Genomic DNA, 27796 nt, shown 5'->3' on the forward strand with positions numbered 1-27796 from the left:
TTCTCACTGTACAGCACCGTAATGTAACCTACAGCTGTTTTCTGATTGCAGTGGTTGCGTTCAAGTGTCATTTTAGCCTCTGCTAATCACATATTTGAGACTTTTGCTTTTTACATTAATCCACTGCACTCAAAAAAGAAGCTTTCCACCTCCATTGTAGATACAATTTATACTCTCTCTCTCACTCCCTCTCTCTCTCCCCCCTGTAGCGACAGTGGAAGCTTTGCTCTGATCTCGTCTCCTCCAGCGTCACAGGAGCCTGGAGTGAGAGAACGTCCTCAGAGCCCCAGAGAGAGAGAGTAAGAGTGAGTGAGAGAGGGAAGGAAAGTGAGCAAGAGGCTGAGAGAGAAAAGAGAAAGGGATAGAGGGGGGGGGAGAGGAAGGGACAAGAGAGAGGCTGAGAGAGGCTGTGAAATAGTGAAAAAGAGAAGAGGAGGGTGGGTGAGAGAGTGAGAGTGAGAAAGGGAGAGGGAGGGAAGCTGAGAGAGCGAGCGAGAGATAGAGTGAGAGAGAGAGAGCTCGGAGGAGGGAGGCTGAGAGAGCGGGCGAGGGATATAGAGAGAAGGTGAGAGAGAGAGCGAGGAGGTGCTGCATCAGTTTAGCTGCAGTAGTCAGAGGACAGCGGCGGCAGTAGCAGTTTAAACGGTGCTCCACTGCTCGTCCATTGTCCGACTGGACAGTGCTCTGTCCACTCACAGCAGCAGCAACCGAAGCTGGGCAGGAGGTCACAGGACAGTTGGAACTACTGATAACCTTCTGTTCTTCTACAGGACATACTGACCCTCTCTCCATCCTCGTGCGGGACCTCTGTCTTTTTTTTCTTGCCAGGCTTGCTCTCTTCTCAGGAACTGTCTGGATTTCAGCGGCTCCGAGAGTCATGGGGCTGGGGGAGAGGGGCGCAAGGACAGCGTGGGGAGAGAGCGTCCCGAGCCTAGTGTGGAGACTAGTGTTAGTGTGCTGTGGAATCCACACTGTTCGCGCTCAAACCTCAGGGGACAGCAAGTCACTCTACTTCTGGGAGACAGGTACGGACACCACAATTGTAACTTCACTACTGTGGAGCTCTGTCTCGAGCATCATTAAACATTCTAAAATTGCTCATAATAGTCTGGTTTGTTGAAACGTGGAAGATTGAGACACCTTGGAGACTGTGTTCCCTGCATGTTTGTGGAACCGGGCTATTTTTGTCCTAAATAACTCGGCAAGTGACATAGATTTAAACACTCACAGAGGAAAGGGTTACATTACATGTTACTCATTCTGATGAACTAGCTGTGAAATTCCGAGACAGAGACAAATACAAGTTATACTCCTCTTAAAGTGTGAGTGATTATTAACGGCAGTTTTCATAATTGCTTCCACATTACTAATACGCATAGATGTTATTAGCAGAGGACTGGAGGTTGAACTGTGCATGCTTTTTGATGAAGGTAATGAGGGTTGCTGTGTCGTTTTACTTCTCCATGGTTCTGGTATGCAGAGATATTGTTTCCAGGTCCTATAGGTTAAACCGTGCACGCCTTTATGAAGATGGAGCTAGTTTTATATCTCCACAGTAAAGACATGCATAAATATTAGTAGATTTCAATAGATTTAAATGTGCATGGTCCTGTGAACATGATAGAGATTGCTAGTTGTATATCTCCATAGTAGATATGCATAAATATCATTAGATTAGTCATTTATATTGACTTTGAGTTCCATGTGCATTGCTCTGTAGTTGTATTTTTTCATGACCCAATATTGAGAGAGTACTGTAGGTCAAAATGTGCATGCCTTTCGATTTCTCTGTAGTTTTATATCTGTATGTTTCTGATATGTGGAGATATTGCTTGTAGACTCTACAGCTGGATAAAATAAGCATGATTTTGATGAAAATGATTGGTACTGCTCTATTTTTAATAAGGTTTTATGGTGGTCCAAGAAGATCTACATCCTAAAAAACCCCCTGCTTCAGGAGAACATCCTGATGTTTGTTGTGTCTTCTTTCCTTATTTGTTATGTCTTGTTTCTATCGGGTGGCCAATTTGTTAGCGGTTAGCGAGAGCACACGCACGGTTTGGTCTTTCCTTCTGGCCGCCGTGCTCTCGAATCGATGCGCCCTTGTCTCTACGCTCATGGGTTTTTTTAAAAGAGGATGGAGCTGAGTAAGGAGATTAAAGGGGACGGGATTTATGCTGTGAAAACAAGCCGGGAAACAGGCCGAAGAGGAAAGAGGAGCGCAGCATGGTGGGGGGGCAAACTTAGCCTACTTAGCATATTTCTCCCTCCATGTCATAGTAATTACACATCACCCTCCTATCAGGCACTTACACACATGTCACAAAGAAGTAAATGGTGCAAAACATGGCAGTGGATTGGGAAACACTTGTTCCTCATTTCATGCCTGTCAAAGACTGCGCTGTTTAATTGTATGATAGTACTGGAGCAGCGTGGGGACAGGTGTGCCAAAATCCACACTCATTTCCTCCAATATCAGGATGAAGCTGGAGCTTCCAGACAGCACCATAATATTATCGCACATCTGAGAGTGCTTAGGGCAGGGAAAGGCAGTTTTGACTTATGATGCTCCGTATGCATAATGAATCCGGCGGAAGCTGGGCTCGGGCTCCAAACTGCAGGGAATTGGCTCATCTCTCTTTTATTGGGTTCGCGGAACTACAATATATCAGCCGCCTCTCGTCGATGGAGACATTTAGAGAAAATGATCGCACTCGTGCTCTTCTCAACATCATTCAGGTGGTGTATGAGAAAAATCAGTTTTCTCAATGGAAAGCTTTAGAGGCAATTTGCTGCACAGAGACTATTCGAACTCTCTAAAGTTATTGAATGCTGACCATGAGCCATGAAAATACTCTATGTAGCTAATTTGAAAGCACACATTCCAGTGGCAAACACTGTAGACTGCGCTCATATCTATACTGTACCATTCAATATACTCCACTGCACAGTGTTCTGAATTGCTTTTGCACTCAAAACCACCATTTATTCATTAATTAATAACGTGATGGATTAAATCGTGTGAGTAGGTGTTTGTCCTCTGCTTCTGGTCGATTTTTTACCCCTAATCAGCCATTGCTAAAAGAGGCCTCTTTGAATTACCACAGGAAAAGAAAAGTAATCTCCCTATAGTTCAGGGCAAATTACTCCCAAGACAATCTCAGACTCACACAGCTGAACTTTTATTATTATCCATAAACAAAAGTACAGGCTATAGGATGGCTGCTACTACTTGTGTTCATTTGTCTAACAGTAAGTCAATTTGGTTATTACAAATTACTTAACAATTGGACGCAGTTGGAGACAAGATGATTTAGCGGTTTGCACTAATGCTAATGTTAATTAGCCCCAATGAGCTACCATTGCTTTTTAGCCACTTTAGCATCAAAGCTTTAAAATCCCAGGGAACACAGAGTAAAATACTGCAAAAGTTTGTGTGCTGCTAAACTTGAGTGTTATATTAAACATCCAGCAAGGCTTGAATAAAAAATATAAGATACGAATATGATAAAACACAGCTTAAAAACTGCTGACAACTGTGTGGGCGTGGCTAATGAACAGTTTGATTGACAGCTCTCTGTCCAACACTCCTAGCCTGCTCTGCTCCTCATACAGACCTGAAATCATTATCCGAATTTTATGTGACAGTAACTGGATGAAAAAGTCATGGACCAACAGATGTGCAGACGGATGAACGGACAGACAAAGCAATGTGCGGAGGACTGGACATAAAGACACAGGGATAAACGAACAATTGGACAGACAAAGCAATGCATGAATGATAGAACAGATGAATAAACAATGTTTGTGTATGGATAAAAGAACGGGCAATAGAGACCTCAGCCTTGTGATTGGTCAGGGGATTTTTCACTAAACTATTTCTTTAATCATCACAGCCTTTTGTTTTGTTTTACTCCCCTCATTCTTATCCTCATGTCAGCCATGTCTTCAAGGAACCATCCAGCCAAGCAAATACTGAACCTGTAAACACCCATAATAATGGGCATTTGAGAACGTGTTAAACTTCATGCTTAAACTCAAACTGAATTATTTTCCTCTGAAACTTCTGAATGGTTGTTAAAATGCCTGGTGAATACTGTACACGCTGGTGCCACTTATAAGATAGGAGCGCTGAGGGAATCAGTTAATCGATTGATGACACAAATAACACCAGCGTCCGGTTTTAAATCTCTGTTCCTGACAAAACACGCACACACCTCATTAGTTCTCCCTAGGGAAGTGACCATGCTAACAGAGAAGAGCCGGTCAGTACCTCTGAAGTGCGTTAGCCCTCCCTTGCCTGTCATATAAATTACACCTTAGTGAAACAAGCATGCCCTTAGCTTGCCATCTTGCTAACACCTGGATCTGAGGCCAGCACTTTTCTGTGTGGCTTTTAGTGTCTCTCTCTTTCTCAGTCGTACAGCATTTTCATCCATAGCGTTCATTCACTGGCTCAGAGGGTTATTCATTGGGTCAGAGGTTTTGTGTCTCTATAGAAACGCGGCTGGGTTTTTTTATATCGACTAGATGCAGAGAGTGTATTCGGGGGACTGACGTGGTAGCATCTTTACAGCTTCAACTGGTTCTACCAAGAAGCACTTAGACCCCAGCTGCTGTTAAGTAAGCCCTTCAAGTGTCATTTTGTCATCCCTTATCGTGATGCATTCAATACAAAGATTAGCATGGCAGCATGCGGGCTAGGTTGTAAAAGGATTAACGCTTTTGCACCTCATCAGGTTTTGTTCCTCGAGCATTGGAAGAAGGAGATAAATTGAAGACGAGTGAAGCTCTGTGCTCAGAGTGCGCGTCGTTTCGTTTAATACTTATCCATCATTTGTACACAGATTATAGAGATTACGTGCAGTCACCCGTGTCTCTTGATCGTGCAAGTCCTTACGGCCTTGCCGTTAAAGCTGCTCACAATTCGCACCACATTAACTCGCTTATAAGCCTTGTTAGGGCAGCTGGATTGTGCAGGCTGACTCCTAGTAGGCACATGAAGGGCTTCCCCCACTGGCTTAGTCATCTTTCTGTTACTCCCAGTCTTAACTTGTAGGGCTAAAAGAGGCAGACTTAGCGTGTTTTTCTCTGGCTTAGCATGTTCTCTGTCTTAGGCCATGGAGACCTAGCATGTGCTCTGTCCTAGGCCATGGAGACCAAGCATGTTCTCTGTCTTAGGCCATGGAGACCTAGCAAGTTCTCTGTCCTAGGCCATGGAGACCTAGCAAGTTCTCTGTCTTAGGCCATGGAGACCTAGCATGTTCTCTGTCATAGGCTTATGTGGGCCTAGCACATTTTTCTCTGGCTTAGCGTGTGCAATTTAAATTGTGATTATTTTCTGTAAATTAAAGTCCAGGCTCTTTTTCTTTGGCCAAGATGACAAGCATATTAACATTTTTGGCTTGAGGCTTGGACGCTAAACATAGTATACTAGACACTCATTTACTTGTTGCTCCATTGCTATGTACACTTCATGCAGGCACTGATCTAACTTATCTACAGGCTCCATGTCATTGGGTTCAATTTCCCCATCTAAAATATCTGTTGATGATATAAGCTGTAATTAAAATTACTGCTCTTTGAAAATTGCGCTCGTTCGAATGGCAGTTTTGGCTTTGGAGGCCACGTTTTTCTCTGCATTACCATGGAGACCTAGCATGTTCTTCTCTGACTCAGCAACTGAAGTTACTGCACACAGTCAAAGTGCTAAAACTAGCGCTTGAGGGCCATTTTAAGCGAGTCGTAACAATTTAGAGGAGAAACTTTTTGTCAAATAGCGAGTGGCTGTCCATTCAATCGGAATTCTCCCCACGGCCCACCGTAACCTTATTCAGAGCAGTACGAATAGAAATTCAATGGCATAGTAAATGAGCACTTAATCTGCTGTGCGTAGGGGGAAATAAAAACATCCATTTCAGATGCGCAGATGAAGATATCTGCGGTATCGGTCCCGTTAGATCTCCAAACTAATTTTAGCGAACGCATTTTAATATGACCCTTTACAGCCTTCATTTTCATAGGACCTGGAGGCAAGCGAACTCTCCGGGTATAATTGCTTGGCTACTACTCCAGACCCTTGGCAACAGCTTTCAAATTAAGACGTGCCTACCAACTGAAAACAGTTTTTTTGAGTTCATTATTCCCTTAGAGATTTTCACTTGGTATTTTTTAATGCTGTGAAATATATTCCTCCTGTTTGATTGAGTTTATTAAGTACATTTCAAGGAGAGAGGTTCTCCTGTATATTTGAAGTTGCTTGAGTAGCTGTTCATTTTTACCTGAACATCCTCCTTTGTCAAAAATGCACACATGGTTTCTGATCAAAAAGACTCTCAACAAGTGGTCCTTTAGGTTCTATCGCCCGTTCTTCATGTTACAATGAAGACACGCCAAGAAATCTCCCCAAGGCCGGAGGTACAGGACGTGATGAAAGAAAACAATCCATCTTTGGTGGATTTATCACAGATATATCCTCAGCCCTTTTACTTCTGCCTACATTATTAATCCCCAAAGGGTGAGATGATTATCACACAGGGATAATTAGGACAGTCTCCTGCAATCACATTGTGTGCAGATAGTGAGCGATGAATAATATCTTTCATATGAAAGCCTCCAATTAGGTTTCAGTGTCAATGGTCAAGCAGTACAGCCTAGATAAAACCCTTTTGGGATAGATGATGGGTCCAGGTCATTATTTTATTATGATATTTCCTTCATATCGTTGCTGTCGGAACAAAACCTTGTTTCTCCATTTTTGTCGTTTTTCAGTTTTTGACATAATTTGAAAATGCCTGTTGTCCTTTACATTGTTTATGAATTTCATGATGAATGGACCAAAAAAAATGGCCCACAATGACTTGGAAAAAAATCTGGTTCTATTGACTTACATTAAAAGTAAAGTATGTTTTTTGGTTCTCCTGTAAAGTTACCATTTTGGAGATACAAGGTATGCGATATGTCAGTATTGATAGAAAACTCTGCCGATTTAAGCTGCTACCTACGTCTGAAAGTCTTGAACAGTGTAGAATAAAAGTGTATTGTACTGTCTGTTCATAATAAGCCATTACAGCAGGAATAAAATGCCACTCTTTCGAGGCATGACTGATGTCTTTTTTCCTTTTCTTCTCTCCTACGGCCATTGTACATTTTAATCTCTCTGTTTCATAGCCAAAATAGTGCACTGAGGAGCTACTGAAGGTCATAACATTCTTTTTTTATGTTCAATTACATAATCCAGTTTTTCACTCCAAAACTAAGCTGCAGTATAATAGTTCAAAATCCGCTTATTATGGAATGGTCAGGCCTTTAGAAAGATGCACACGCTTTCCCAGGCTAGCTCCCCACTCTCAAAGTGTTTGTTTAATCTAAATGGTGGGGCTTACACTAAGACCAAATCATTACTGATACGGCAGTATTGCATGGATTATAGATTATTCTTGATCCATAAACTTTATTTAGCATGACATAAGAGGATTGGCCCGTTATGTTTTATTTGAGATCCGGACAACATACGATAATCGTGCATTTTCTCATTTGTACAGGCGCAAATGTTAAATGTTGTTTTTATATATTATATTCTCTTTGGTTCAGATGAACAGGCTATAACTTGTGACGCTCCAAGCCCATTCTGGATCAGGCATCTCCCTGATAGGGCACTGTACACTCTCAGAAATAAAGGTGTGAAATGGTCACTGGGGCAGTACCCCTTTTGTCACTGGGGTGGTACCCTCAAGGCTACATCTCAGTACCTTTAGTCAGGGAACATAATTGTACCATAATCCATTGAAATGATATTTTCTAAGTTGTACTGACTCCACACACCCCGTCTCGTCTCCAGGCTTTGTTCTGTTTTGAAACATTAGGTTATGAAAAAGTACAAATATGTACTTTTCAGATTATTTAAGGTGCACATTTGGACCTTAAAACCACTGTTGTACCTTTGAGGGTACGTTTACATTGTTTGTACCTTGATGAACAAAAAATATACCTGCACAGAATCTTTATTTCTAACAGTGTTTGTTTCTGATGATAGTGCTTGTTAAATAACTGTGTAGCAACAATAATAGCTGTCGCTAGATCATGGATAAAAATAAATACAAAAAAAATATGGAAAAATGATCCAAAATTAAGTTAAAATTCCACTTTTACAAATATATTTATCAAGCAATGCCATTGAACAATATCCTAAACATTTTTCAGTCTGTATAAACATTCTGTAAGGCACTGTTGTCACGCTGTGCAGTTTTATTAGCCTCCAGTGATTTAAACCTAAAGCTCTATTTCTTTTTATTACAGTCATTCATGCTGTCAGTAGCAGCAGTTTTTTAGTGTTTTTTTTGGTTTGGTTGAAGCACCAAGCTGTGAAACCACACTGCTGCATGATGCAGCTGACCGACGGAGGTGCACCACTGACAAGGTTAGTGGTCACACTAAACTAGGCCAACCTTAAGCTAAAAGCTATCATTACCCCAAGAGACTGGCATTTCCTTCAATATGTCTCTTTAAGGTTCACTCCCTCAAGAATAGTCTCTAGTATATACTCTGTGACTGACTGCACAGCGGAACATGATTTTGTCATGAGCATTTTTACTGCTGCTTGTCAACCCATACTGTCAACGTGTTGTTAATTTCTATCTTCTAGCGCACATACACAGGTGCTACTGAGAAATTGCCCTGGGGTATCGGTATTCCCATTGCTGATGCTGATACTGCATTTAAGTGTCAGTATCAGTGCCATTATTTACATGTGAAGTACTCACTTTAACCCCTTAAATGGCAAAGTTTTATTACACACTTCTATAAGCTACGAATAGCTCAGTCAATTTGCATTGAAGTCCTAGTAGTCACTGAATAATAAGCCTTGGGATTTTAGGAGGTTAATTCAGTATAATAGCAATTAAACAAGCATCTAGAGGTGGGCAAAAATGTAAAAACATGATCTTTTAAAAATGCTTTCATGATACATGATATGTCAGGATATATCATTCAAGTTGGAACTAACTTACTAAAAGTGTAATGACACATTTTAAAAATACAATCAAAAACTACGAATCCAGTCATTTGTATTCAACATTTCACACACTGTGCCACAACAAATCAAATTAAACAGAGCTAATTATGCTCACTTTGTAATCAAACATGCAGTTGGGAAATGTTTTTGCACTGACAGCATCCTCAGTATGCGCAGAAAACATATTGTGATGTAATTTATCGCAATAACATCAAATACTGTTATATTGCCCAGCCTTACAAGCAACCATAATGAGGGCAGACGCCCTGTCCTCTGAACATATTGCTTCCTCTTTACCTTGACTGACACATTAGCTTGTGGCTCGCACTATATAATAAAATATTGTACTTTTATAATGTTGAATGCTTTAGTAAACTAAAAATGGAAACACTAACATATTAAACCCTAGAATATTTTTTCAGGCACTTCTTATTTTTGCACTGAACAGAAACACCACCGTATGATATAGAGCCAAATTAAGAATTGTGTTAATTGTTACAGCCCTACATCTGACACCAATGTGGCAGAGAATGTTTATTGCTTAAGAACCTTAACAGATTCATTAAGCATTATTACTACACCTCCCACTGAGTTGCATGCCTGATGCAAATTTTCAAGGCACGCTTTTCTGAGCGATCCATGCCACCCCTTGCCCAATCGACCTGCCAGTTCTTTCACTACACAGTGTCCCGGAACCTCATAATTTACCAATTAAGCACTGAACAGATCGATGTGTGTTCCCAAAGCATCTCAGAGTGCTGATGTAAGATCAGATTTATCCTTGTTTTTACCCACAGCGTTTTGATATAAGGCTTCTTAAATTAAGAGGCATTGGGCCCACAGTGATCAAGCAACTCAAAGCAGGGATTTTGATCAATGGCTTGTCTTGTCCATATCACTTTGAAAGACAAAAGCTGACTGTAGATCAGTGCTCTTAGCTTTGATAAGTGCGATAAGTATTGGCCTTGGTCTTCTCTCATCCTCTCGAGTGTCTCCTAAAAGACAGGACAGAAGTACTCAGCACATTGACAATGTCAGATGTAAGACTTCAACTCACTTCAATGTTCAGCAGCAGAAACTCTCTGCTCTCCCAGAGCTCCAAACAGAGCTGGTATGAAAGAGATTTTTTTTTTTTTTACTCACACACCCGCGGCTCTCACCCGATGAAGCGAGCCCCGAAGACTGAAACCACGCCATTCAAAATGTCTCCTTTTCATCTCCCCCGAGATGGAAGGCACCACTTCCAGTGGCCTGAAAGGAATGGAATCTGAGAGCTGTGACATTTATTAGTTGGCCAATCTAGCTGGAGTTCCTGTGGGTAATAATGCCATGGAAAGGACGAACAGGGTTATACATGCAGTTTCTTCTCCATGCTTCACCAGTGCTGGCTCAAATGAGTGCAGTCTCCATTAAGCTTTATAGGAAACTTGTTTGTAGCTGTAGATATTCGTAGCCATTGAATCTACGGCAACGTCAATGTTAAGTGCTTGGTCCACTATTGACTGTTGTACACAGACAAAATTAAAAATGCAACCATCTGTTAAAAACAGGCCCACTTGCCTACTCCAGCAGTGCTGCAGTAGTCTTGAGAGTGACTTTTTTTAGTTTTAAAAACAGATAAAAGCCCCTCCTGATGATGTAACTTGAAGGTGGTAGGAACAGTTGAGAAACTACAACTTCTTTGGAGTGGATTTTTGGTTGTGGGGTGTTTTTGTTTTAATTTATTTCATCTTTATTTATTTATTTCTGCTAATTGTGAAGGAAGAAGGAATCTGAATAGCTAACGTTACTACTAGGAACCTGAAAATGTTTGAAAATCTTTGTGTAGTCATATAACTGTAGGTCATTATTACAGTGGAGAGAATGGATTATTTAAATGACAGAACTCAAGGAAAGCAAGCTAAAAGCTGAAGTTTGTGATGTAGCCAGCTATCTAGATACCGAGGTTTGGCGTCTTTACCTGCTTTCGACAAGTAAAAAACTTGTCCCTGTTGTCCATTTTGTGCAGAGTCACTGTTTACGATTTTATTCGACAGGCGAGGTAAGAGTTGCCTTAATGCTTGGTTATATTTGTTGAGAATTGTTTTTGTTAATTATTGTGGCGTCAGCAAAGAGGAAGACGCAGGACACTTAGCGCTTTAAGCGAATGCTCTTTTATTAAATGCAGCACCAAGGGAGAGCCGCCACTCAGCACTGCTGGCAGACACTAACTAGTCTACAGCACTAGCACAGAACAGCACCAATAATGTTAACACATGCACATCGTTAAAACACAACTGTTTTACAATTAAAGTCTCTCCTTTGTTAGCAGCGGCGCCTAATGTTAGCTAAGCCACACCTCCCGCACTCCCACGGCAGTGCAAGCCAGTAGCAGGCTACTGCGTACCCCCCACACTTCCCCCCCTTCAAAGGTCAGCCATCCTAGTGACCTCACAGAGGTCAAGCAGAGTCCCTGGGCTGTGCAGGGACACACTCCCCCTCTCCCCATGGTCTCTCTGCAGCGGGGGGTCGGAATAGCCACCATCCCAGTAAACACACATGCCGTGGGGTGCACGATCCTTGGCCACACTTGCACCCCTAGTCCTCTCTCAGGGCCACATCCTCTCCAGCCCTCCAGCTCGTGGCATCAATTCTCGCACCACTGGGGGCGGTGACAACAGCAGCAGCACTCCCCAGCTGCAGTCCGCTTCTTCTGCCCGTGTGCACTGGAACCCTGATTGTTGGCCTCAGCCAACCTCTCCGCCGTCCGCCTTGAGTCCGCTGTGGAAGCACCATTCCTCTCCAGTCTGCTGTGGAGCTCTATCCCAATTCTGACACAATATTAAACATGTTAAACTTAGTTTTAGGCCAGAGTTTGCCTTTAAAAATAATATCAAAAAGGGTTCTTTGGAGCATTGCTGTAGAAGAACCAGCAGAACCTTTCAGTGGATGTTTTTTCAAATAACCGCTTCTCTTAATGAGATGTGCAAAGTTTAAAGAACATACACATTCTACACAGACTAAAGATTCATACCAAGAGCCATTAGGAACCTTTATTTTTAAGATCCAGCAAGTTTAAAGGTCTTGCGGTACATGGCAGTAAATCTACCCTAATTGGGGCATTGCTTTGGGTGTCTGAATTCATTTCAGCAAGAGCGCATGATGAGCCCACGGGACGAGTGACCATGTTTTGTCTTTGTCCGTCCAGCGAAAAGGAAATGGTAATTTTGCCATTTAGCCACTGGAGAGTGGCGCGATGGCTGCTGAGGTGACTGGGACGATGTCCCAAAGCTCGGCTTGAATGGACGGGTTCTTCCAGAACAGCATCCCAGTGGCCTGGAACATGGCAGGATCTGTAATGTCAGTGTCAGCCGTGCTCCAGCTAATCGTGTTTGACAGGCTCCTGGATTAGTCAGGCAGGGCCAGATGGCCTCAGGATGGCCAGGCCTTCACAGCAGGCAAGCAGTGGGCACTACTTCGGTCCACTTTATCTCTGATGTAGGGGTGGGCAATATGATTATATGTTAGCGTTATTAATTACGTCATGTTATGCTATTCTGAGTATTTCATCAGTACTTAATAACTGCATATATATATAAAAAGGATTTAGACCAACTGTAGACAGCCTGTAAACAATGACAACCACTGTGGAATAACTGCATAACTTCATAACAAGCAGATGATTAGATGTCTGGGCTTCATAACGTCATCTTATTTTATTAATTTATTTTGATCATTGTACGAACAGTTTCTCTGGAGTATTTCAGACATTCCAACTTATTCGCAAACCTCCGAAAAGTGAAATATCGTAATGCACATTATGTATTGTGAAACTGCTATGATTTGTTCTGCCATATCACCCACTCTGATTCTCTCATTATCACTCTCTATATCTCCTGTCAATCTCTCACACACTCAATCTGAATATCATTATATCTCTTTCATGCTTTCACTCACTCTCTTATTCCTCCGCACACAGTTCTGACAAAAATAATCATTGCAATTATCATAGTCAAAATCTCAGTCTAAATGTTTCATATCTTCGACTGGTCTGATTGCGTTTGAGGACAGCCAGCCAGACTGACTGACAGTGTAGTCTAGTCTGGAGTGGGTATAGTTATACCTTGACTAGTTGACACAGATACGTTTAGTGTAACATAGTACATAGTAACACAACTAAAACACTTGAAGTTCTGTGCAAAAGTCAGAGACCATCCTTCCTTTTTTTAAATTTCCAGTCAAAATAGCCATTAAGAGCTATTATGACTGGAAATTTAAAACCCACTTATGCAGTTTTCACAGCTTAGGTAAGAAAAGAGTCTACACACACTCAAGAGCACAAAGCGCAAATAATTCTGTGGTTTATGAACACATAACAAATCTGACAGAGACTTTTTCGTAGGACCTTTCTTAAGAACAAATTTAAGAACAAACTTAGGAAGACATTGGAAAGAGGCCCAATGAACAGTGGTTTCCTGTACTGGGTTTCAAAAAATATTTAAAGATGTATTGAAAATGAGACTCCCAACAACCACCTGCAAGACCTGGCAGACCAACAAAGCTGTCCCCATCAGATAAACAGCACTCAACATGATAAAAATTATGAGGCTTCTGTGTAATTTTCTGCTAAATATAAATTTTCTCCTTTTTCTAGATGCTGCAAAAAGAGTAACTTGTACTTAATGGCCGTTTTGACTGGTAAATAAATGAAGGCAAAGTACTAAAGCTGTTGGTAGCCCCATTAGGGGTCACTCATTATTGTCCCAAAGCTGAGATTTTCATACTATTGTGATAGAATGAGAGTGTTTTTCAAATTTCAAATCAAAGTTATATTATTGGTAACTTTTCATATAAGATTCTGAAGGGGCAGTGATCATTTTCTGGCCTGGGCAGACCAGCAGTGGCAAAACATGCACACTTAAAAATGATGGTTCTTTAAGGGTTCTTTAGTAAAGAAAATGGTTCTAAATCAAACCATGCACACTCAAAGAACCCTTTGCATGATTAAAGGGTTCTTTGCATCATGAAAGGGTTCTTCAGATTGATGCAGAATGTGCTGTAGATGGAAAAGGATTCTACATAGCACCGAATGATTCATCTATTATAACATGCCTAACATTGTTACAGTAGAAGAACCCTTTTTGGTGCTATGTAGAACCATAAACAACATATTATCCATCAGTCTGAAGAACAGTTTCTTCATACATGAACGATGCAAGCATGCAAGCGGTTCTTTGAGTGTTCATGGTTCCCTATGGATAACACTTTAACACCTGAAGAACCATCTTTCTAAGAGCAAACACTCTAGCAAACTGTCACTGGGGTGGGACCATCAAGGGTATACTCTTAAAAAAGATGGTTCTTCAAGGGTTCTTTAGTAAAGAAAATGGTTCTGGAAAGAACTATGAACACTCAAAGAACACTTTAATCATGCAAATCATGTAAGGGATGGTTCTAGCACCCAAAAGCGTTCTTCTATTCTTACGATGTCAAGCTTGGTTCTATATAAAACCATCTATAGCACAGTCTCCTTCAATCTGAGGAACACTTTCATGAAGCAAAGAATCCTTTAAGCATGCAAAGAGTTCTTTGAGTGCTCATAGTTCTTTATAGAACCATTTCCTTTACTGAAGAACCCTTAAAGAACCATCTTTTTTTAAGATACATCTGCAGTACCTTTAGTTAAGGAGCACTGTATTGTATTTCATTGCAGTTATATATTCTCGTCTTCAGCCTTTTTATTTTATTGTTTTGTTTTAAATAATTAGTACAAATATGTACTTTTCACCTGGGAAAAACTTACTGAAGATACACAGTTAAACCTTAAAACTGTTGTTGTACCTTTGGGGGTACAGTGACATTGTTTGTACCCTCTATTCTGTCCGTCAGCGGCTCAGCTCACAGTAACTGTACTTCATGCCACTGCTATCTTCATGCTCTGTGCTGCAGCTCCTCTGCATTCACACCCAGCTCCTCACGTACACGTCCAGAGCCTGCGCAATGGCCTCCGGAGCTAGGAGGAGTTTATTTCCATCACTTCGCCAATTATAGCTCACCCCAGGCATCTGACACAAGTGCATGCCAGACAAGCCTTTAAACCCCATCTTCTTTGATTACTGCACTGCCTATTCTCAGTTACTACTTCCGCGTATCTGCTTAAGCCCTAATTGATGCTCATGCTGTACGCAAGCCTTTGAATATACATTCATTCCAGCACATCAGTGATCAGTTGATTTTCCTGATGCTCAGTATATGTTAGTAAGCTGTAGCAAGACTTGGATGTAACCAGAACGAAGCATAACATGGCATATATCGCTCATTGACAAATCCCTGCAGTGTGTTGAGAAGGAACCAACACCATGTTCTTCCCAACTGCTAGAGAGAAAGTGTTCAGTGTGATGCTCGCTCTACCATTTAAGATTCATCTTTGTGCTCAAATGTTTTTGGCATAAAGCTTGCCCTAAATTGGGACTTCTTGGAAAATTGCTGTATTTGTTGGCCACACTCTTTGAAGGTTTGGGAATATGAACAGTAATTTATCATCTTTGTGTACTTAGCTAGTTAGCAAGCTAAGAAACAGTTACCTGACTAAGCTACACTCTTAAAGAACAGGTGAAACTTTGAAAGAGGGGTCAGCAAACCGAATGTTAAGAAGAGCCATTTTGTCCTTTCAACGAAAGTCAAACCACCTTGGAAGCCAGAATATTTTATGTCCATTTTATTGAAGTAACGTTTTACCATCTTGGCTGTAAATATGTCTCAGTGTGAGCTAATGTGCTTGCATAGGCTAAAAAAACATAATATAAATGAAAACACAGACTTACTTTGCTCTGCTTTAAGCTTTAGCTCAGTTATAGCCACTTTTCTCACATCTCTGGCAGGAAACTTTTCCTCAAAAGTAGAGAATGTCTCTTAGCGTTCAACTTTCTGTGAGGCTGAAGTCAGAGTTTCTCGTTCACCAGCTTCTAGTTAGAATTTTACAAGTTACAAGACTGGTGTCCAGTGGATTGTGGTGGGCCAGCCTGGACAAAAGTCCAGAGCCTGATTTTTGATCCCAGCCCAGCCCTGCCAGTCAGACTGTGATTAGAGGCCTCTCTCCACTCTGAATTCTTGTCCACTCTTCCCTCCCGTTCGGCACGCATGCAAGGCCTTCTCTCCATCCTGAGCGAGCATGCGGCGGCTTTGCAGCCCGGCTTTAATGGAGATTGGGTTTTTCCGGCGAGGGGATTGGATTACATCGCTGTCACAGCTGTCAGTCACGGTACAAACCCCTCTACGCCATGGTGACAGCTGCAGCCATGGCAACGCTGCTGTGACGGCTGCCTTACATTAAGCGTTGCATCTTTTTGAGCTTCCTTTGCTCGCTTCTCTCTTGCACTCTCTCTCCCCCTCTCTCGCTGTGTCCTCCTCAGGGTGCCTGCATTCAGAGAATTTCAGAGAGACGAGGGTGCCGTTAAACTGTTAGCGGTTTTCGCGTATGTGTGGGAAGCACCGTGTTAGCCAGAAATTGCTGTAAACTGGAATTGAAATGTTCTCTGTGCCTCCGCACTTTTTCCATGACAACAGCTCACATGCTGTAGCTCATGCGAGAGGTATGTGTGCGTGAGGGAGGTATAATGCTGTACAAGTGAGTGCTGGTGTGATATTGGCTCGTATTATGGATTTTGCCATATCATGCATGTTGCGAAAAGCCCAAAAATGCTAAACTAAATACCGCCAAAGCAAATGATTCATCACGTCTAACCATTTAAAAGATAAATGTCTTGTTTTCCCGTAATCTTCCATCAAAATGTAATGAACTTTTATCCGCCTCTAAAACGTATTCTGCACTATAAAACATTTCAGGGTAAAACTACAGTAAATTACTGGCTACTAGTTGCATTACTTTTACAGTAATTTACCATATTAGCAGTAAAACCATAAAATAGTCCTGTATACCATGACTGCACCACACAGTTACTGCAATGTAGCTGTTATTCTGCTGCACGCTTATAAGCTGTAACTAAAATATATTAATCTCCTGTGTTTTTACATAACAACCGTAAAAGTGATGCAACTCAGTAGCTTGTAATTTACTGTAAAGTATGTATGAACATAGTTGTTCAACACATTTTATCTCAAATATGCATCTTTAAAACGAAAGCATACATTTTACAGACATACTTAACCAAAAACTTGGCAACACCAATAAATAATTACATTTTGTCAAGACTTGTGTTCCAGCTTTTAAATAGTCAAAATAATAAATAAATAAATAAATAAGTTTCAAACCTGAAGTCTCACAAAAAATACATCTCTCTCTGCCAGTTCATTCTGAAATATCACAAAAAGTACAGATAATAATTAAAGGAAAATCATAAAAATGAGTAAACAGGGGCTTCAAACGTTGACATCAGGCCTCAATCATCAATATCTTCCTAAGTGTTCTTGAGAAAGATCTCAAGAAAGTCTACATCAGATTCATGGCTACCATTTTAAAATACGTCTACCTTTATAAAGAGTTTATTAATGGTTTAAAAATAGTTTGTTAATGTTTATTAGTTAGGTCAAAAACACTTCATTATCATTAATAAGCAGTTATAACACATTAATAAAAAGGGCAAAAGTGATGAATATGAATATGTGATGAAGCTGACAGGTTTAATACTGACTGATGAAGAAGACAAAGAAGGATCAGTAAATATCAAAATCTGAAGTTTGACAGTATAAATGAATGTGAGTTCACTGTTGCTCTTTTTATGTATGTGTTATAAATGCTTATTAATGATTTTAAGGTCTTTAAGGCCTAATAAATAATAATTATAAACTCATTTTAAACCATTCATGAACCATTTATAAGGGTGGTCTTATTTTAAAGTGGTAATGATTCACAACGTGTTCTTAAACCACAGAATAACTTGAGTGTGTGTAGATTCTGTTCTTACCTAAGAACAAATCCCAGATAAGGAAACACTGGTGAACCTCAGAATCTTCACGAAAACTGCGTAAGAGGGTTTTAAGAAGAAATTTCTTCTTAAGAACAGTTGGTGAATGAGGCCCAGTGTTGTTATTATTGCCCATGTTTTTATATGATACACTAATAATACACTGCTTGTACATTCATCCTATCATACATCATGTTATCACATTATCATACTATCTGCACAGTCTGAAATATTGTGATATGAATCAGAGTTGATATCACTCACCCCTAGAGTACATGTGTATGTAGGTCACTTGGATCTGCTGCTTCTTATCCCGCTGATGAGCCAAGGAGTGTATCTGCTGCAGTCCGTCCCGCCGCCGCGCCCTCCCTTCCCACACACACTCACACACTCTCACACACACTCACACACTCTCACACACACTCACACACTCTCACACACTCACACACACTCACACACTCTGGCCTGATGTGAATCCCCCCCGCTGACAGAACGGTCTCTGGCTGGCTGCAGCATTTAGAGGATTAATATCATTAAAACCATCTCTCTCCCAACATGCAGCTTTGCCGGAGTGCTTCATCACAGTGTGTGTGTGTGTGTGTGTGTGTGTGACAGAGTTTGGGCATGTATGTATATGTGTGTGTGTGTGTGTGTGTGAGTGTGTGTGAGTGTGTGTGTGAAACATCCTAACCAGACTAAATTTCCTAAACTCTGTCCTAACTTTAAGACAAACCCAGAGCGTCTTCACTTCTGTTTCAACCGTCTGTTTCTATTGTATTGTGCAGCGTCAGGCGGCACAGTTCACTATAACTGGCATAATGACGCTACATTTATCTACACTGAAAACGGTGCTTTGACCTGTAAGGGGTTTTTCTTCTAAAAGCGTTTTAAAAGCCTCAGACGCTGCAGACTCGATCTCCACCGCCCCCTCTTATTACCTTCATGTGTTAATGTTGATGAAAACTCGTCAGATAAAATGTTACAGTGATGGTGGTGAATAATGAGGAGACCGAGCTGAACATGTGGCTGTTTACCAGAATGAATAACATTAGCATGCTCGGCTAAAGCGTTTGGGAAATGAAACTGAAACTGAGAGCGGCGACGCTCTGATAAACAGCCCGAAGCGCTGATACAATATTCTTAACTTTCAGTTTTTATCGCTTTAGTTTCGTTAGACCTTTTTTCCCTTCAGTAACGGTAGCTAACATTAGCTGCCTGGCTAATCAGCTTGATTACTTAGATGACATGCTTACATTTCAGCTGTGCGTGTATGGTCAGTTGCTAGGAAACAGACATGACAGTTTATTGTCAACTTCAATCGAGGAAGTTAAGATGTCTGGACTTTAGATAAGAGGCTGTAAAATAAGATCAAATTTGTCAACTAAGATTAAGATTTGCTTCTGTATTATGAATTTGTGAAAAGTCTTATCTTGACCTGTCAGATCTAAAGTTAAGACAAAAAGATAGGAGGTTCTGTAATACAGTCCCAGACCTTAACAACACTGAATGTGTTTGGGATCAGCTGGAAAGTGCAACCAACTTCTAAGACTGAACTTTGGAGGTGCGGAAAAGTATCCCTGCAGATTTCTCTGAAAAAGCAAATCTCCTAAAAAGAATGGAAGCTGTAATAAAGGCAAAGAGTTTTGTGTAATTTGCTGTAAAATATGTTTTCTGTTTTTTTTGTGATGTTAAAAAAGAATAATTTTTACTTAATGGCCATTTAGACTGGAAATTAAATAAACGAATGGTCTCTGATTTGGATGTTCATCTTTTCGTACCCTGTGTGTGTGCGTATGTGCGCGCATGCTCATTTATATGCGAGTGTTTGTGTTTATGGGCTGTTTTAGTTTCTCATACCATATGTGTGTGGGTCTCAGTGTGCGTTTTTATCCCTGGCTGTGTGTGTCTAAGTGTGTATTATGGTGGCCTCGAGACATTTGGCAGCTGGTATTTACAGGCCCACAGATTGTGGAAGAGACGGCATGCGGAGAGGTGAGAGTGAGAGAGAGAGAATAATTCTATAATACAGCTCAACCTCCAATCGGTTCCCAGGCACACACATGGACCATCACTCTGTAAGCGAGGAAAGTTCATGTGCTTTGACATCGCCGCTTTGTTGCAGGATAACTGCCTCTTATGCTTGATCGGCCGAGAGAGAGAGAGAGAGAGAGATGATCACTAATGCTATAAATACTTTCGCGGGGATTGAGGGACAGGAACATATTATTTCATCAGCCGGGGCTGTCGCCAGAAACGTGTGATTGATTAAGTCGGAAGATGCTTCTTTATTAAATCCACTCGTGTGCTACAGTGCTAGGGGTTCAAAACTGATTAGCGGCGCTCGGGGCAAGAGGGTATTTATAGCTGTTTCCCACACACTGAGGTGTTAAAAAAAACTAAAGACAACGTTCAATAGTATAATGTTGACACATGCCAGTTTCTTTAATAAAGTGATATCTAACTCTGTCTTTAACCTTTAGAGTTATTACATATAATAAGTAGAGGATGTTGTAGTTTTATGCCAACTGTATTTCTCTCTTATGGCTCACTGAAAGCAATTCTGTTAAAAGTGCTAATTCTTAAATTCCATAACTTCAAATCCATACCACTTTAGTGTTTGGAAGTAGAAGAGGGGATATTTTATTATGATTTGAATTTGGACGAATGGAACGAAATTTGAAAAGTCAATAAATTGGGACAAAATGATCAATAAATATTGGAATATTTATTTAAAACGATGGGTATATACAGTATGCACAATATGGCTCAAAGTATGTGGATGCCTGACCATCACGTCGCTTTGTGCACAGGGGCACAGTCATGCTGGAAGGACTTTCCCCAAACTGCACAAAATTGGCGAATATATTGAAGAATATAATGAACTAAAATGTCTTTGTATGCTGTAGGATTAACACTGTCCTTCAATAGAACTAGGGGGCCCAAACCCTATAAAAACAGCCCCAGACAATTATCCCTCCTCTACCAAACTTTACTGCTGGTACCTATGCTTCCAGAAGCAGTTTGGAACTCTGTCGAGAGTGACGCCAGTGGATAGGTGATTTTTAAAGGCCACCTACTTCAGCACTTAGCAGCCCTGCTCTGTTAGTTTGAGATCTACAACGTGGCCGAGCTGTTGTTGATCCTAAGTGCTTCCACTTCACAGTAATAGCACTTACAGTTGAATAGGACAGATCTAGCAGAGCAGAAATTTTGTGAACTGACTTGTGGCAAAGGTGCCATCTTATGACAGTGCCACATTTAAAGTCACTGAGCTCTTCAGTACGACTCATTCTACTGCTAGTGTTTGTCTACGGAGACTGCATGGCTATGTGCTTGATTTTATACACCTGTTATCAATGAGTGTGGCTACAATTATTCATTAGGAGGGGCGTCCACATACTTTTAGTCATGTAGTGTATCTAGGACAGTTTCCAGTGCATCAAAGACAAAACTGTAAGGCCTTTTCACACCAGAGTCAGAGTTTTATAGACATAATAAAGAAATATGCACATATAAATGTAATGCTGTCTAAGACATCAAAGGTCATACATGGTTTGTTTGCTTGTTTTAGTGCTCAGAGCTCAAAGCTGAGCCAGATCCTCAAACTCCAGTCTCATGCTGCTGAAGTTCAGCTAAAGTTCTGCGGCCTTTGGACTTGATCTGAAGGTTTCAGTGCATTAAAAGGCACATCCACTTCTTCATCCGTAAAAATCGATAATGGGAAAAGACTTCAGAAAGACTTAATTTTTTAACTGAAGAATGAAAAATCTTGTTTCTGATGCCATTTGAGTATATATATGCACTAGAAAGTAAAATTCTAGTGTCAGCTACTGTGTAACAGAGACAAATTCCCTGTGTGCAAAAGTTTGGGCACCCCTGGTCACCTCTTGTAGAAGAGTGTTAACTTCTTTTCACTTAGAAAATCAGCAAATAGAACTTAATCAGGTGCATTCACACTGTATGTGTGACAACACTTGACAAATAAAGCATGCTTCTAATACTGATGTTCCCTGTGTGGCAGCCCTCCAGTGACATGCACTTGTGCTGCCGTGTATGTAAATGAAAACTGGAGTTTTAGATCACGGATTGGACTGCAGAACACTCTTTCAATCAAAAAGGAAAGAAAAACTATCAATTCTACTTATAGACTTCATCAATAATTATTGTTAAACTGATAAGTGGGCCCAGCCCCCTAAAAATAATGCACCAAAACAACATGACTGTAGATTTTGAAGGGTTAACATATCTAATTCTGTCACTGCCACTTTGCAGAGGAAAACAGCCTCATCCTCTGCTGATTGCTATCTGAATTACTAATAAATTGCTTTGCAGACCATGAATCGTTCTACCACCCATGCCCTCCACATTTCCCCCATCTTTGCTGAGACTCAGGGGGTATGACTGTGTCTGATCCGGCGAAAATGCGGCCTTTGGAGGCAGTGCTGCTGTCGAGTCTTTTTGATCCCCCTTCTGCTGGGGAGGTCTTTTTGAACGTCGCTCCTTTGGATTTCAATCTGGAACTGAGGCCTCCTCTGTTGATTCACTCTTTACAGATAAACTCCACCGGAGCGGCTCTGGACAGTTTCCTTCGCTATACATCGCCTGCTGCAAATTCTTCATAATTAACCTTAGTCTAAAATTATTATTATCATGTTCTATACATTTGATTTGTATATAATAATTAAATAAATAAATTACATCAATTGTTATGTAATGAATTATACTTACTTTTGTTTTACATTCCTTATCAGCAAGGCTTTTTTCTGTTTGTCTCAATGCCAAAAACTGGCAAAAATGTAAGGTTGTTTTTCTTATTGCAAAAAATGGCAGTAAAATGGCAGTAACATTCCATTACATCTAAATCAAATTACAACAGGCTTTTGTTATCATCAGTGAAAAATCTGAAGACTAATTACAGTCAGTCTACACTGTTATCTGTTATAATGTTGTTTTTTAGCTACATTAGCGATGCAATCTATCAATAAAATCTGTAGGCCTAGTAAGCATGACCTCATGCATGACCACATGACTCCAGGAGACTCCCCAGTGACCTCTCCAGTCCTGACTGACCCTTTCTTGCTCTGACTTAACCCTGTCACCTTCCACTAATCACTACACTTGTTCCTCATTTTGGGCCTATTATAACTGATTTATACAGTATCTCTACATTTCTTTGTGCTCAACAGAGTCATGAATATAGGCAAGAATGAGGCACAACCTAGTCTTGCTAGCCAGACTTTTAGCAGAAATTCTGGTATCTTTTGTGGCTTAGTGTGGCCAAGAATGGCCAACTTTAACAGGAAGGGGCCGTTTGACTGATATGCAAAGCAACCAGTCATCGGGGACGGTAATTTTTTCCAATGTTGCTACAAGAAAAACCTCCTTGCAGGAAACAAAGTGAAAAGTTTGCAGATTAATTAGTACTAAAAACACAAAGTCATGAACTTCAAAACTAGATACAACCTATTGTGGCATAAAATGCAACATTAATTTTTTATGTAGTTAAACAGGTTCAGGTAGAACATGCTTCTGATCTTCTCATATTGCTATAGCAACATCATTTGTGAGTTTACATAGCATATAGAGAGACATTTCTTGAGATTCAGCCTGGAGACTTTTATTGAAGTAACTTTTTCCATCATAAGTGTTTTTTGAATTGTGAGTTTTCTAAGTCACAGAATTTACACATATATTTTAATTTCCCTCTTGGTGACTGAAATATAGCTCTATTTTGAAGCACTTTAACAATTCACAGTGACAGCTAGCCAGGCTAAAGTACAGCCTCCACATGGCGGAGTTAGTTTTAACACAATATTACAGCTAAGCCTCCCATAGTAAATAATGAGAGTCTATATACCTCCTTATAAATTCAAAAAGTGTAACTTTTGGAACTTTTTATTCACATATTCACCAAAAACATACTAAATATCACATAAATAAAATATATATGTTGTTGCATTTACTTGCATATCCAGATTTGTTACTGTAGTAATGGTGCTCACGTGCATATGCTGGCTAGATAGGTGCAAAACCTGGCAAACGTAATGAAGTTAACTACCTAAAAAATAGAACAATCATGCTATATTGTTCAACAGCGTTTCACTTTATATTAACTACAGCATGAAGAATGCAAAATTAGTGCAGGTTGACCTGGTCAACAGACTGCTAACAAGCTACGCGCTGTAGTTTGTATGTTCAAAGATGGGCTTTAAGTTCAAACCTGATGCAGTTACTGTAAACAACAGTATACAGTGTAAAAATATGTTACCTAAATTTGTTAAAACTTCTACTCTCTGTGTTTAAGCTGTAACATGAATGTGCACCATTGACTTTCCTGTCTCACATTCTCATGTCATGAACTGCTGCAACCGGAATGAGAAAAAACACGTGAAATCTTCGAGACGCAGCAAAAACACTTTTGGAGCGACACTGAAATCAGCTACATGCTTGACGAAATGAAGCACTTAAATATTCTTCGTCTTCTAGATGATGTATGTTCATATTTTCAGGCAAAGTGGTGTGAAGTTTTTAAAAAAAAAGCTGAAGCATGACGTTTTATGTCACGTTTACACCACGTTTTCTTCTGTGAGTTTATTGGTTGGTTGTAAAGCAGAAATCTGATTACTGCCTGATTCATGTAGACCAGGGAGTTTCCTCACTATCTGATTACTCAAGTGGATGTAAATGCGTTGACTGGATTACTGACAAAAATTTTCTGCAGTTATCGAATTATGAAGTGCATGTAAACGCACTCACTGAGTCACATCAGCATTCAAATCAGAAATCTAATTATCCAGAAATCTGACCTGAGTATCCATCAGATCAGATTCAACAATACCTACCAACGTGGCTAGAATCCGGTTTGAAAGAGTCAGATTTCATGTGGCTTTTTGCTATTCAGATTGCGGAAAATCTGCCGGATATGCCGAAAAATCAGATTTCAGCTGCCTCTCTGAAGAAGACCATAGGCCTTTACATAAGGCCATTACTTTTTATAAGTAAATGATGTGCTGTCAAACTTTCTGATGATAAGCATCACTGACAACTAATCAAAGGTCATCATCTAATCATTGCAACCCTATTTTAAACCTTGTCTATGCAATTTACCATGATGTGCCTGGCTGCCTGTGTTTGGAGCCCTGCTATACATTCTGATGCCAGTTCCTGGATTACCCCAAATAAACTCACTTGGCGCACACTTCCTGCTGCCAATGCCACCCATTCGTCATATGCATAATGGCTCCAAATAGCTTTCTTTAAGAACGTTAGCATTTTTTGGCCGCGCATCGATTGATTACTCATAGCATGACGTATTCAAAGCTTCAGTCAGGATACAGACGGATGGAACTACAGGGAATCCTGCACTCTGACCCCCCCCTCCTCCAATTCTGATTACAGCTAATCCAAATGGAATGGATTCAGCACACACACACACACATACACGCATGCTCTCTCAACCCTGACGTGATGTGATTAAATCTAAAATGGTGCACAGGTCCAGATGTTGCAAGAGGGTTGGAGGAGTGAGGAGGTGAGTGTTCCTCCGTTTGCACAGATAAATCCCTGCTTTAACGATGTTGCGCTTCATTGATTTTCTCACCCACATCACCTTCCCCTCCACTTAGTGTACCACTTCGATTATTCCATAAAATTACAATATCAGCTCAGGAAATGGAGAATTCCATCTTCTTCAGCTTAGATCTTCATGTATTGAGGACCTGTCTGTGTATTTTGGAATGTGTATTTTTTTTTAAGCCAAAATTTAAATTTACAGACTTTTCCTTTTACCTTAAGTGTCGCTGGTCAGCCAAGATGTTTGATGTCTAAAATTTGCTTCTTTAGTTTTGCCCTGAAGCTACCGGGCTAATGAGGCAATAAGTAATGCAAGTTTATTAAGCTAACTGCAGGCCTTAATTATTACAAGCCGCAAACTCAAATCTCAAACTCTTGCTTATATAGTTTCTGACACTGTATGCCAGACTGGTATCTATCCAGAGGGGACCCCTCAGGGCCTTCTAAGCCTCCAGTGAAGGCCTACAGATTTATGTGCAGTTGGTTGTTAGTCCATTAGTTGGCTGGTTAGATCATTGGTTAGGGGTGAAGTGAAGGCCTTATGTGTCAGATTAACCACTAACATAAACAGCAACTGAAAAATGACGCTGTAGGCTCTCTAGACGTTCAAGATGCATCACTGCTAAGGGCTCTTTACTGGAATCACTGTAAAACTGCAAACAATGTTTATGTGAATCACTGTTAGCTAAGCACTAGCATACTACTAGAATCCCATAGGCGTGCTAGTCGAAATTAGCATTATCTGCAAAAAAATGTTCATGTGAATTCCTATTAGCTTAGCACTAGCATATTACTAGAATCCCGTAGGCGTGCTAGCAGAAATTGGTATTATCGTAGAGGTGTTTTTTCCTCATTTTTGAGTTTCAACTTTTATGCCCTGCACTCATAGAACATATTGCTGTTGTTGGAACAAAACCTCATATCTCCAAAATGCTGGGGTGGGAGTGTGGGGGAGGGGGTGGTTGGTAGGGCAACAATCACACTAAGGCTACTAGTTCTCCTAAAAAGTTTACTGGGGCTCTCAAATAGATACTGACATAATTGTACAGCCTGACTCACAGTAAGGTCCAATTTCCTAACATACCTCACCAAGTACCTCTATATACCTCTAACATCATAAATCGGTAGTCCAAACATTCAGGTCAACATTAAATGCTAGTGACTGGAGTGGCATGTAGCAAGTAAACAAGCAAATTACATTATCATTTTTTATTCACTAAAAGTATTTTTGTCATACAGGGGACCCATTTAGCACTGGGGCCCGTAAGATACTAGTTACACCACTGACTGGCTTGATAGCTACACGCTAATGACTGTGAGCTGGTGTTCAAATAAAGCAATAAGCCATGAGAGGCTGTGCATTATAGTTGTTTCATCACCAGTAAGGGTGTTAATAGGTATGATGCGAAGCAGAGTAAAACCTCCATACCCATGATAAAATCACTGTAACACACAACCCCAAGTGGCTTATTGCTTTTATTAAACAGCCGACAACGTAACATATGATAAAACACACAATTTATTTTTACAGTTTACAAGTTATTGCCAATAATAATTGAGATAAACTATATTCCATCAAGAAGTGTAGGCCCTTTAGACTATGTTGTTGTTGCCAAGCAACCATGGGCTGCTGAAAGAGGTTAAAAACGTTCAGTCGCTTATCACTGTACTACAGTCATTTCCTGAGCTTCTGTTCTCCAAATTACCTCCACAAGGACAATGCTAATTAACATTAGCACCTCTATGTGATTTACAGTCTTATATTAGCACCAAGTTAAGGGTGTTTTATGTCCATTTTCCAATGCTAAGTGGTTCATCTCAAATGCTTCCCTACTCCCTACATAGTGCCATTTGGGATTCAGCCACAATGTGCAAATTTCCTGCAACAAGATCAAACATAGAGCCAAATATACGGCCAAAAATGTTCATGTGACTCAGAATTAGCTTAGTGCTAGCATACTACTAGAATCCCATAGGGGTGCTAGCAGAAATTATCATTATAAAGGTGTTTTTTCTCATTTTTGACTGGGTTTTGACATTTATGCCATGAACTAAAGGCCCAGCATTTTGTCACAATGCCATACTGGATAAACAGTGCACTGTTTTGGCCTAGAAGCTATAATTTCATGACTTACAAAGTGCACTATATAGGAAGGAAGGAGCCCTTTGAGATTCAGCCTGGGCTTAATGCTACGAGTAATGCTAACAGATACCGGTGAGCTGTCAGTATCTTGGCAACAATTTGACGTCTCGCCGCCTTCAAAGCGCGTCTCAAACATGTTTTGGTTGCAAGTACCTTCATCGCAGT

The 27796-nt window shown here is 40.5% G+C and overlaps 1 protein-coding gene across 1 annotated transcript in view; it reads left to right on the forward strand.

Moving 5' to 3' along the window:
- Positions 1-559: 559 nt before the first annotated feature.
- The window catches only part of LOC118799119 (thrombospondin type-1 domain-containing protein 7A), a 213026-nt gene continuing 185789 nt past the window's right edge, over positions 560-27796 (forward strand). Inside the window, exon 1 of the mRNA XM_036558827.1 lies at positions 560-1025. Coding sequence (XP_036414720.1) covers positions 878-1025 — 148 coding nt within the window. The 5' untranslated portion in view covers positions 560-877. The remainder of the gene's footprint in view (positions 1026-27796) is intronic.

Source organism: Colossoma macropomum, unplaced genomic scaffold (genome assembly GCF_904425465.1).
Source record: "Colossoma macropomum unplaced genomic scaffold, Colossoma_macropomum, whole genome shotgun sequence".
Lineage (NCBI taxonomy): Eukaryota > Metazoa > Chordata > Actinopteri > Characiformes > Serrasalmidae > Colossoma > Colossoma macropomum.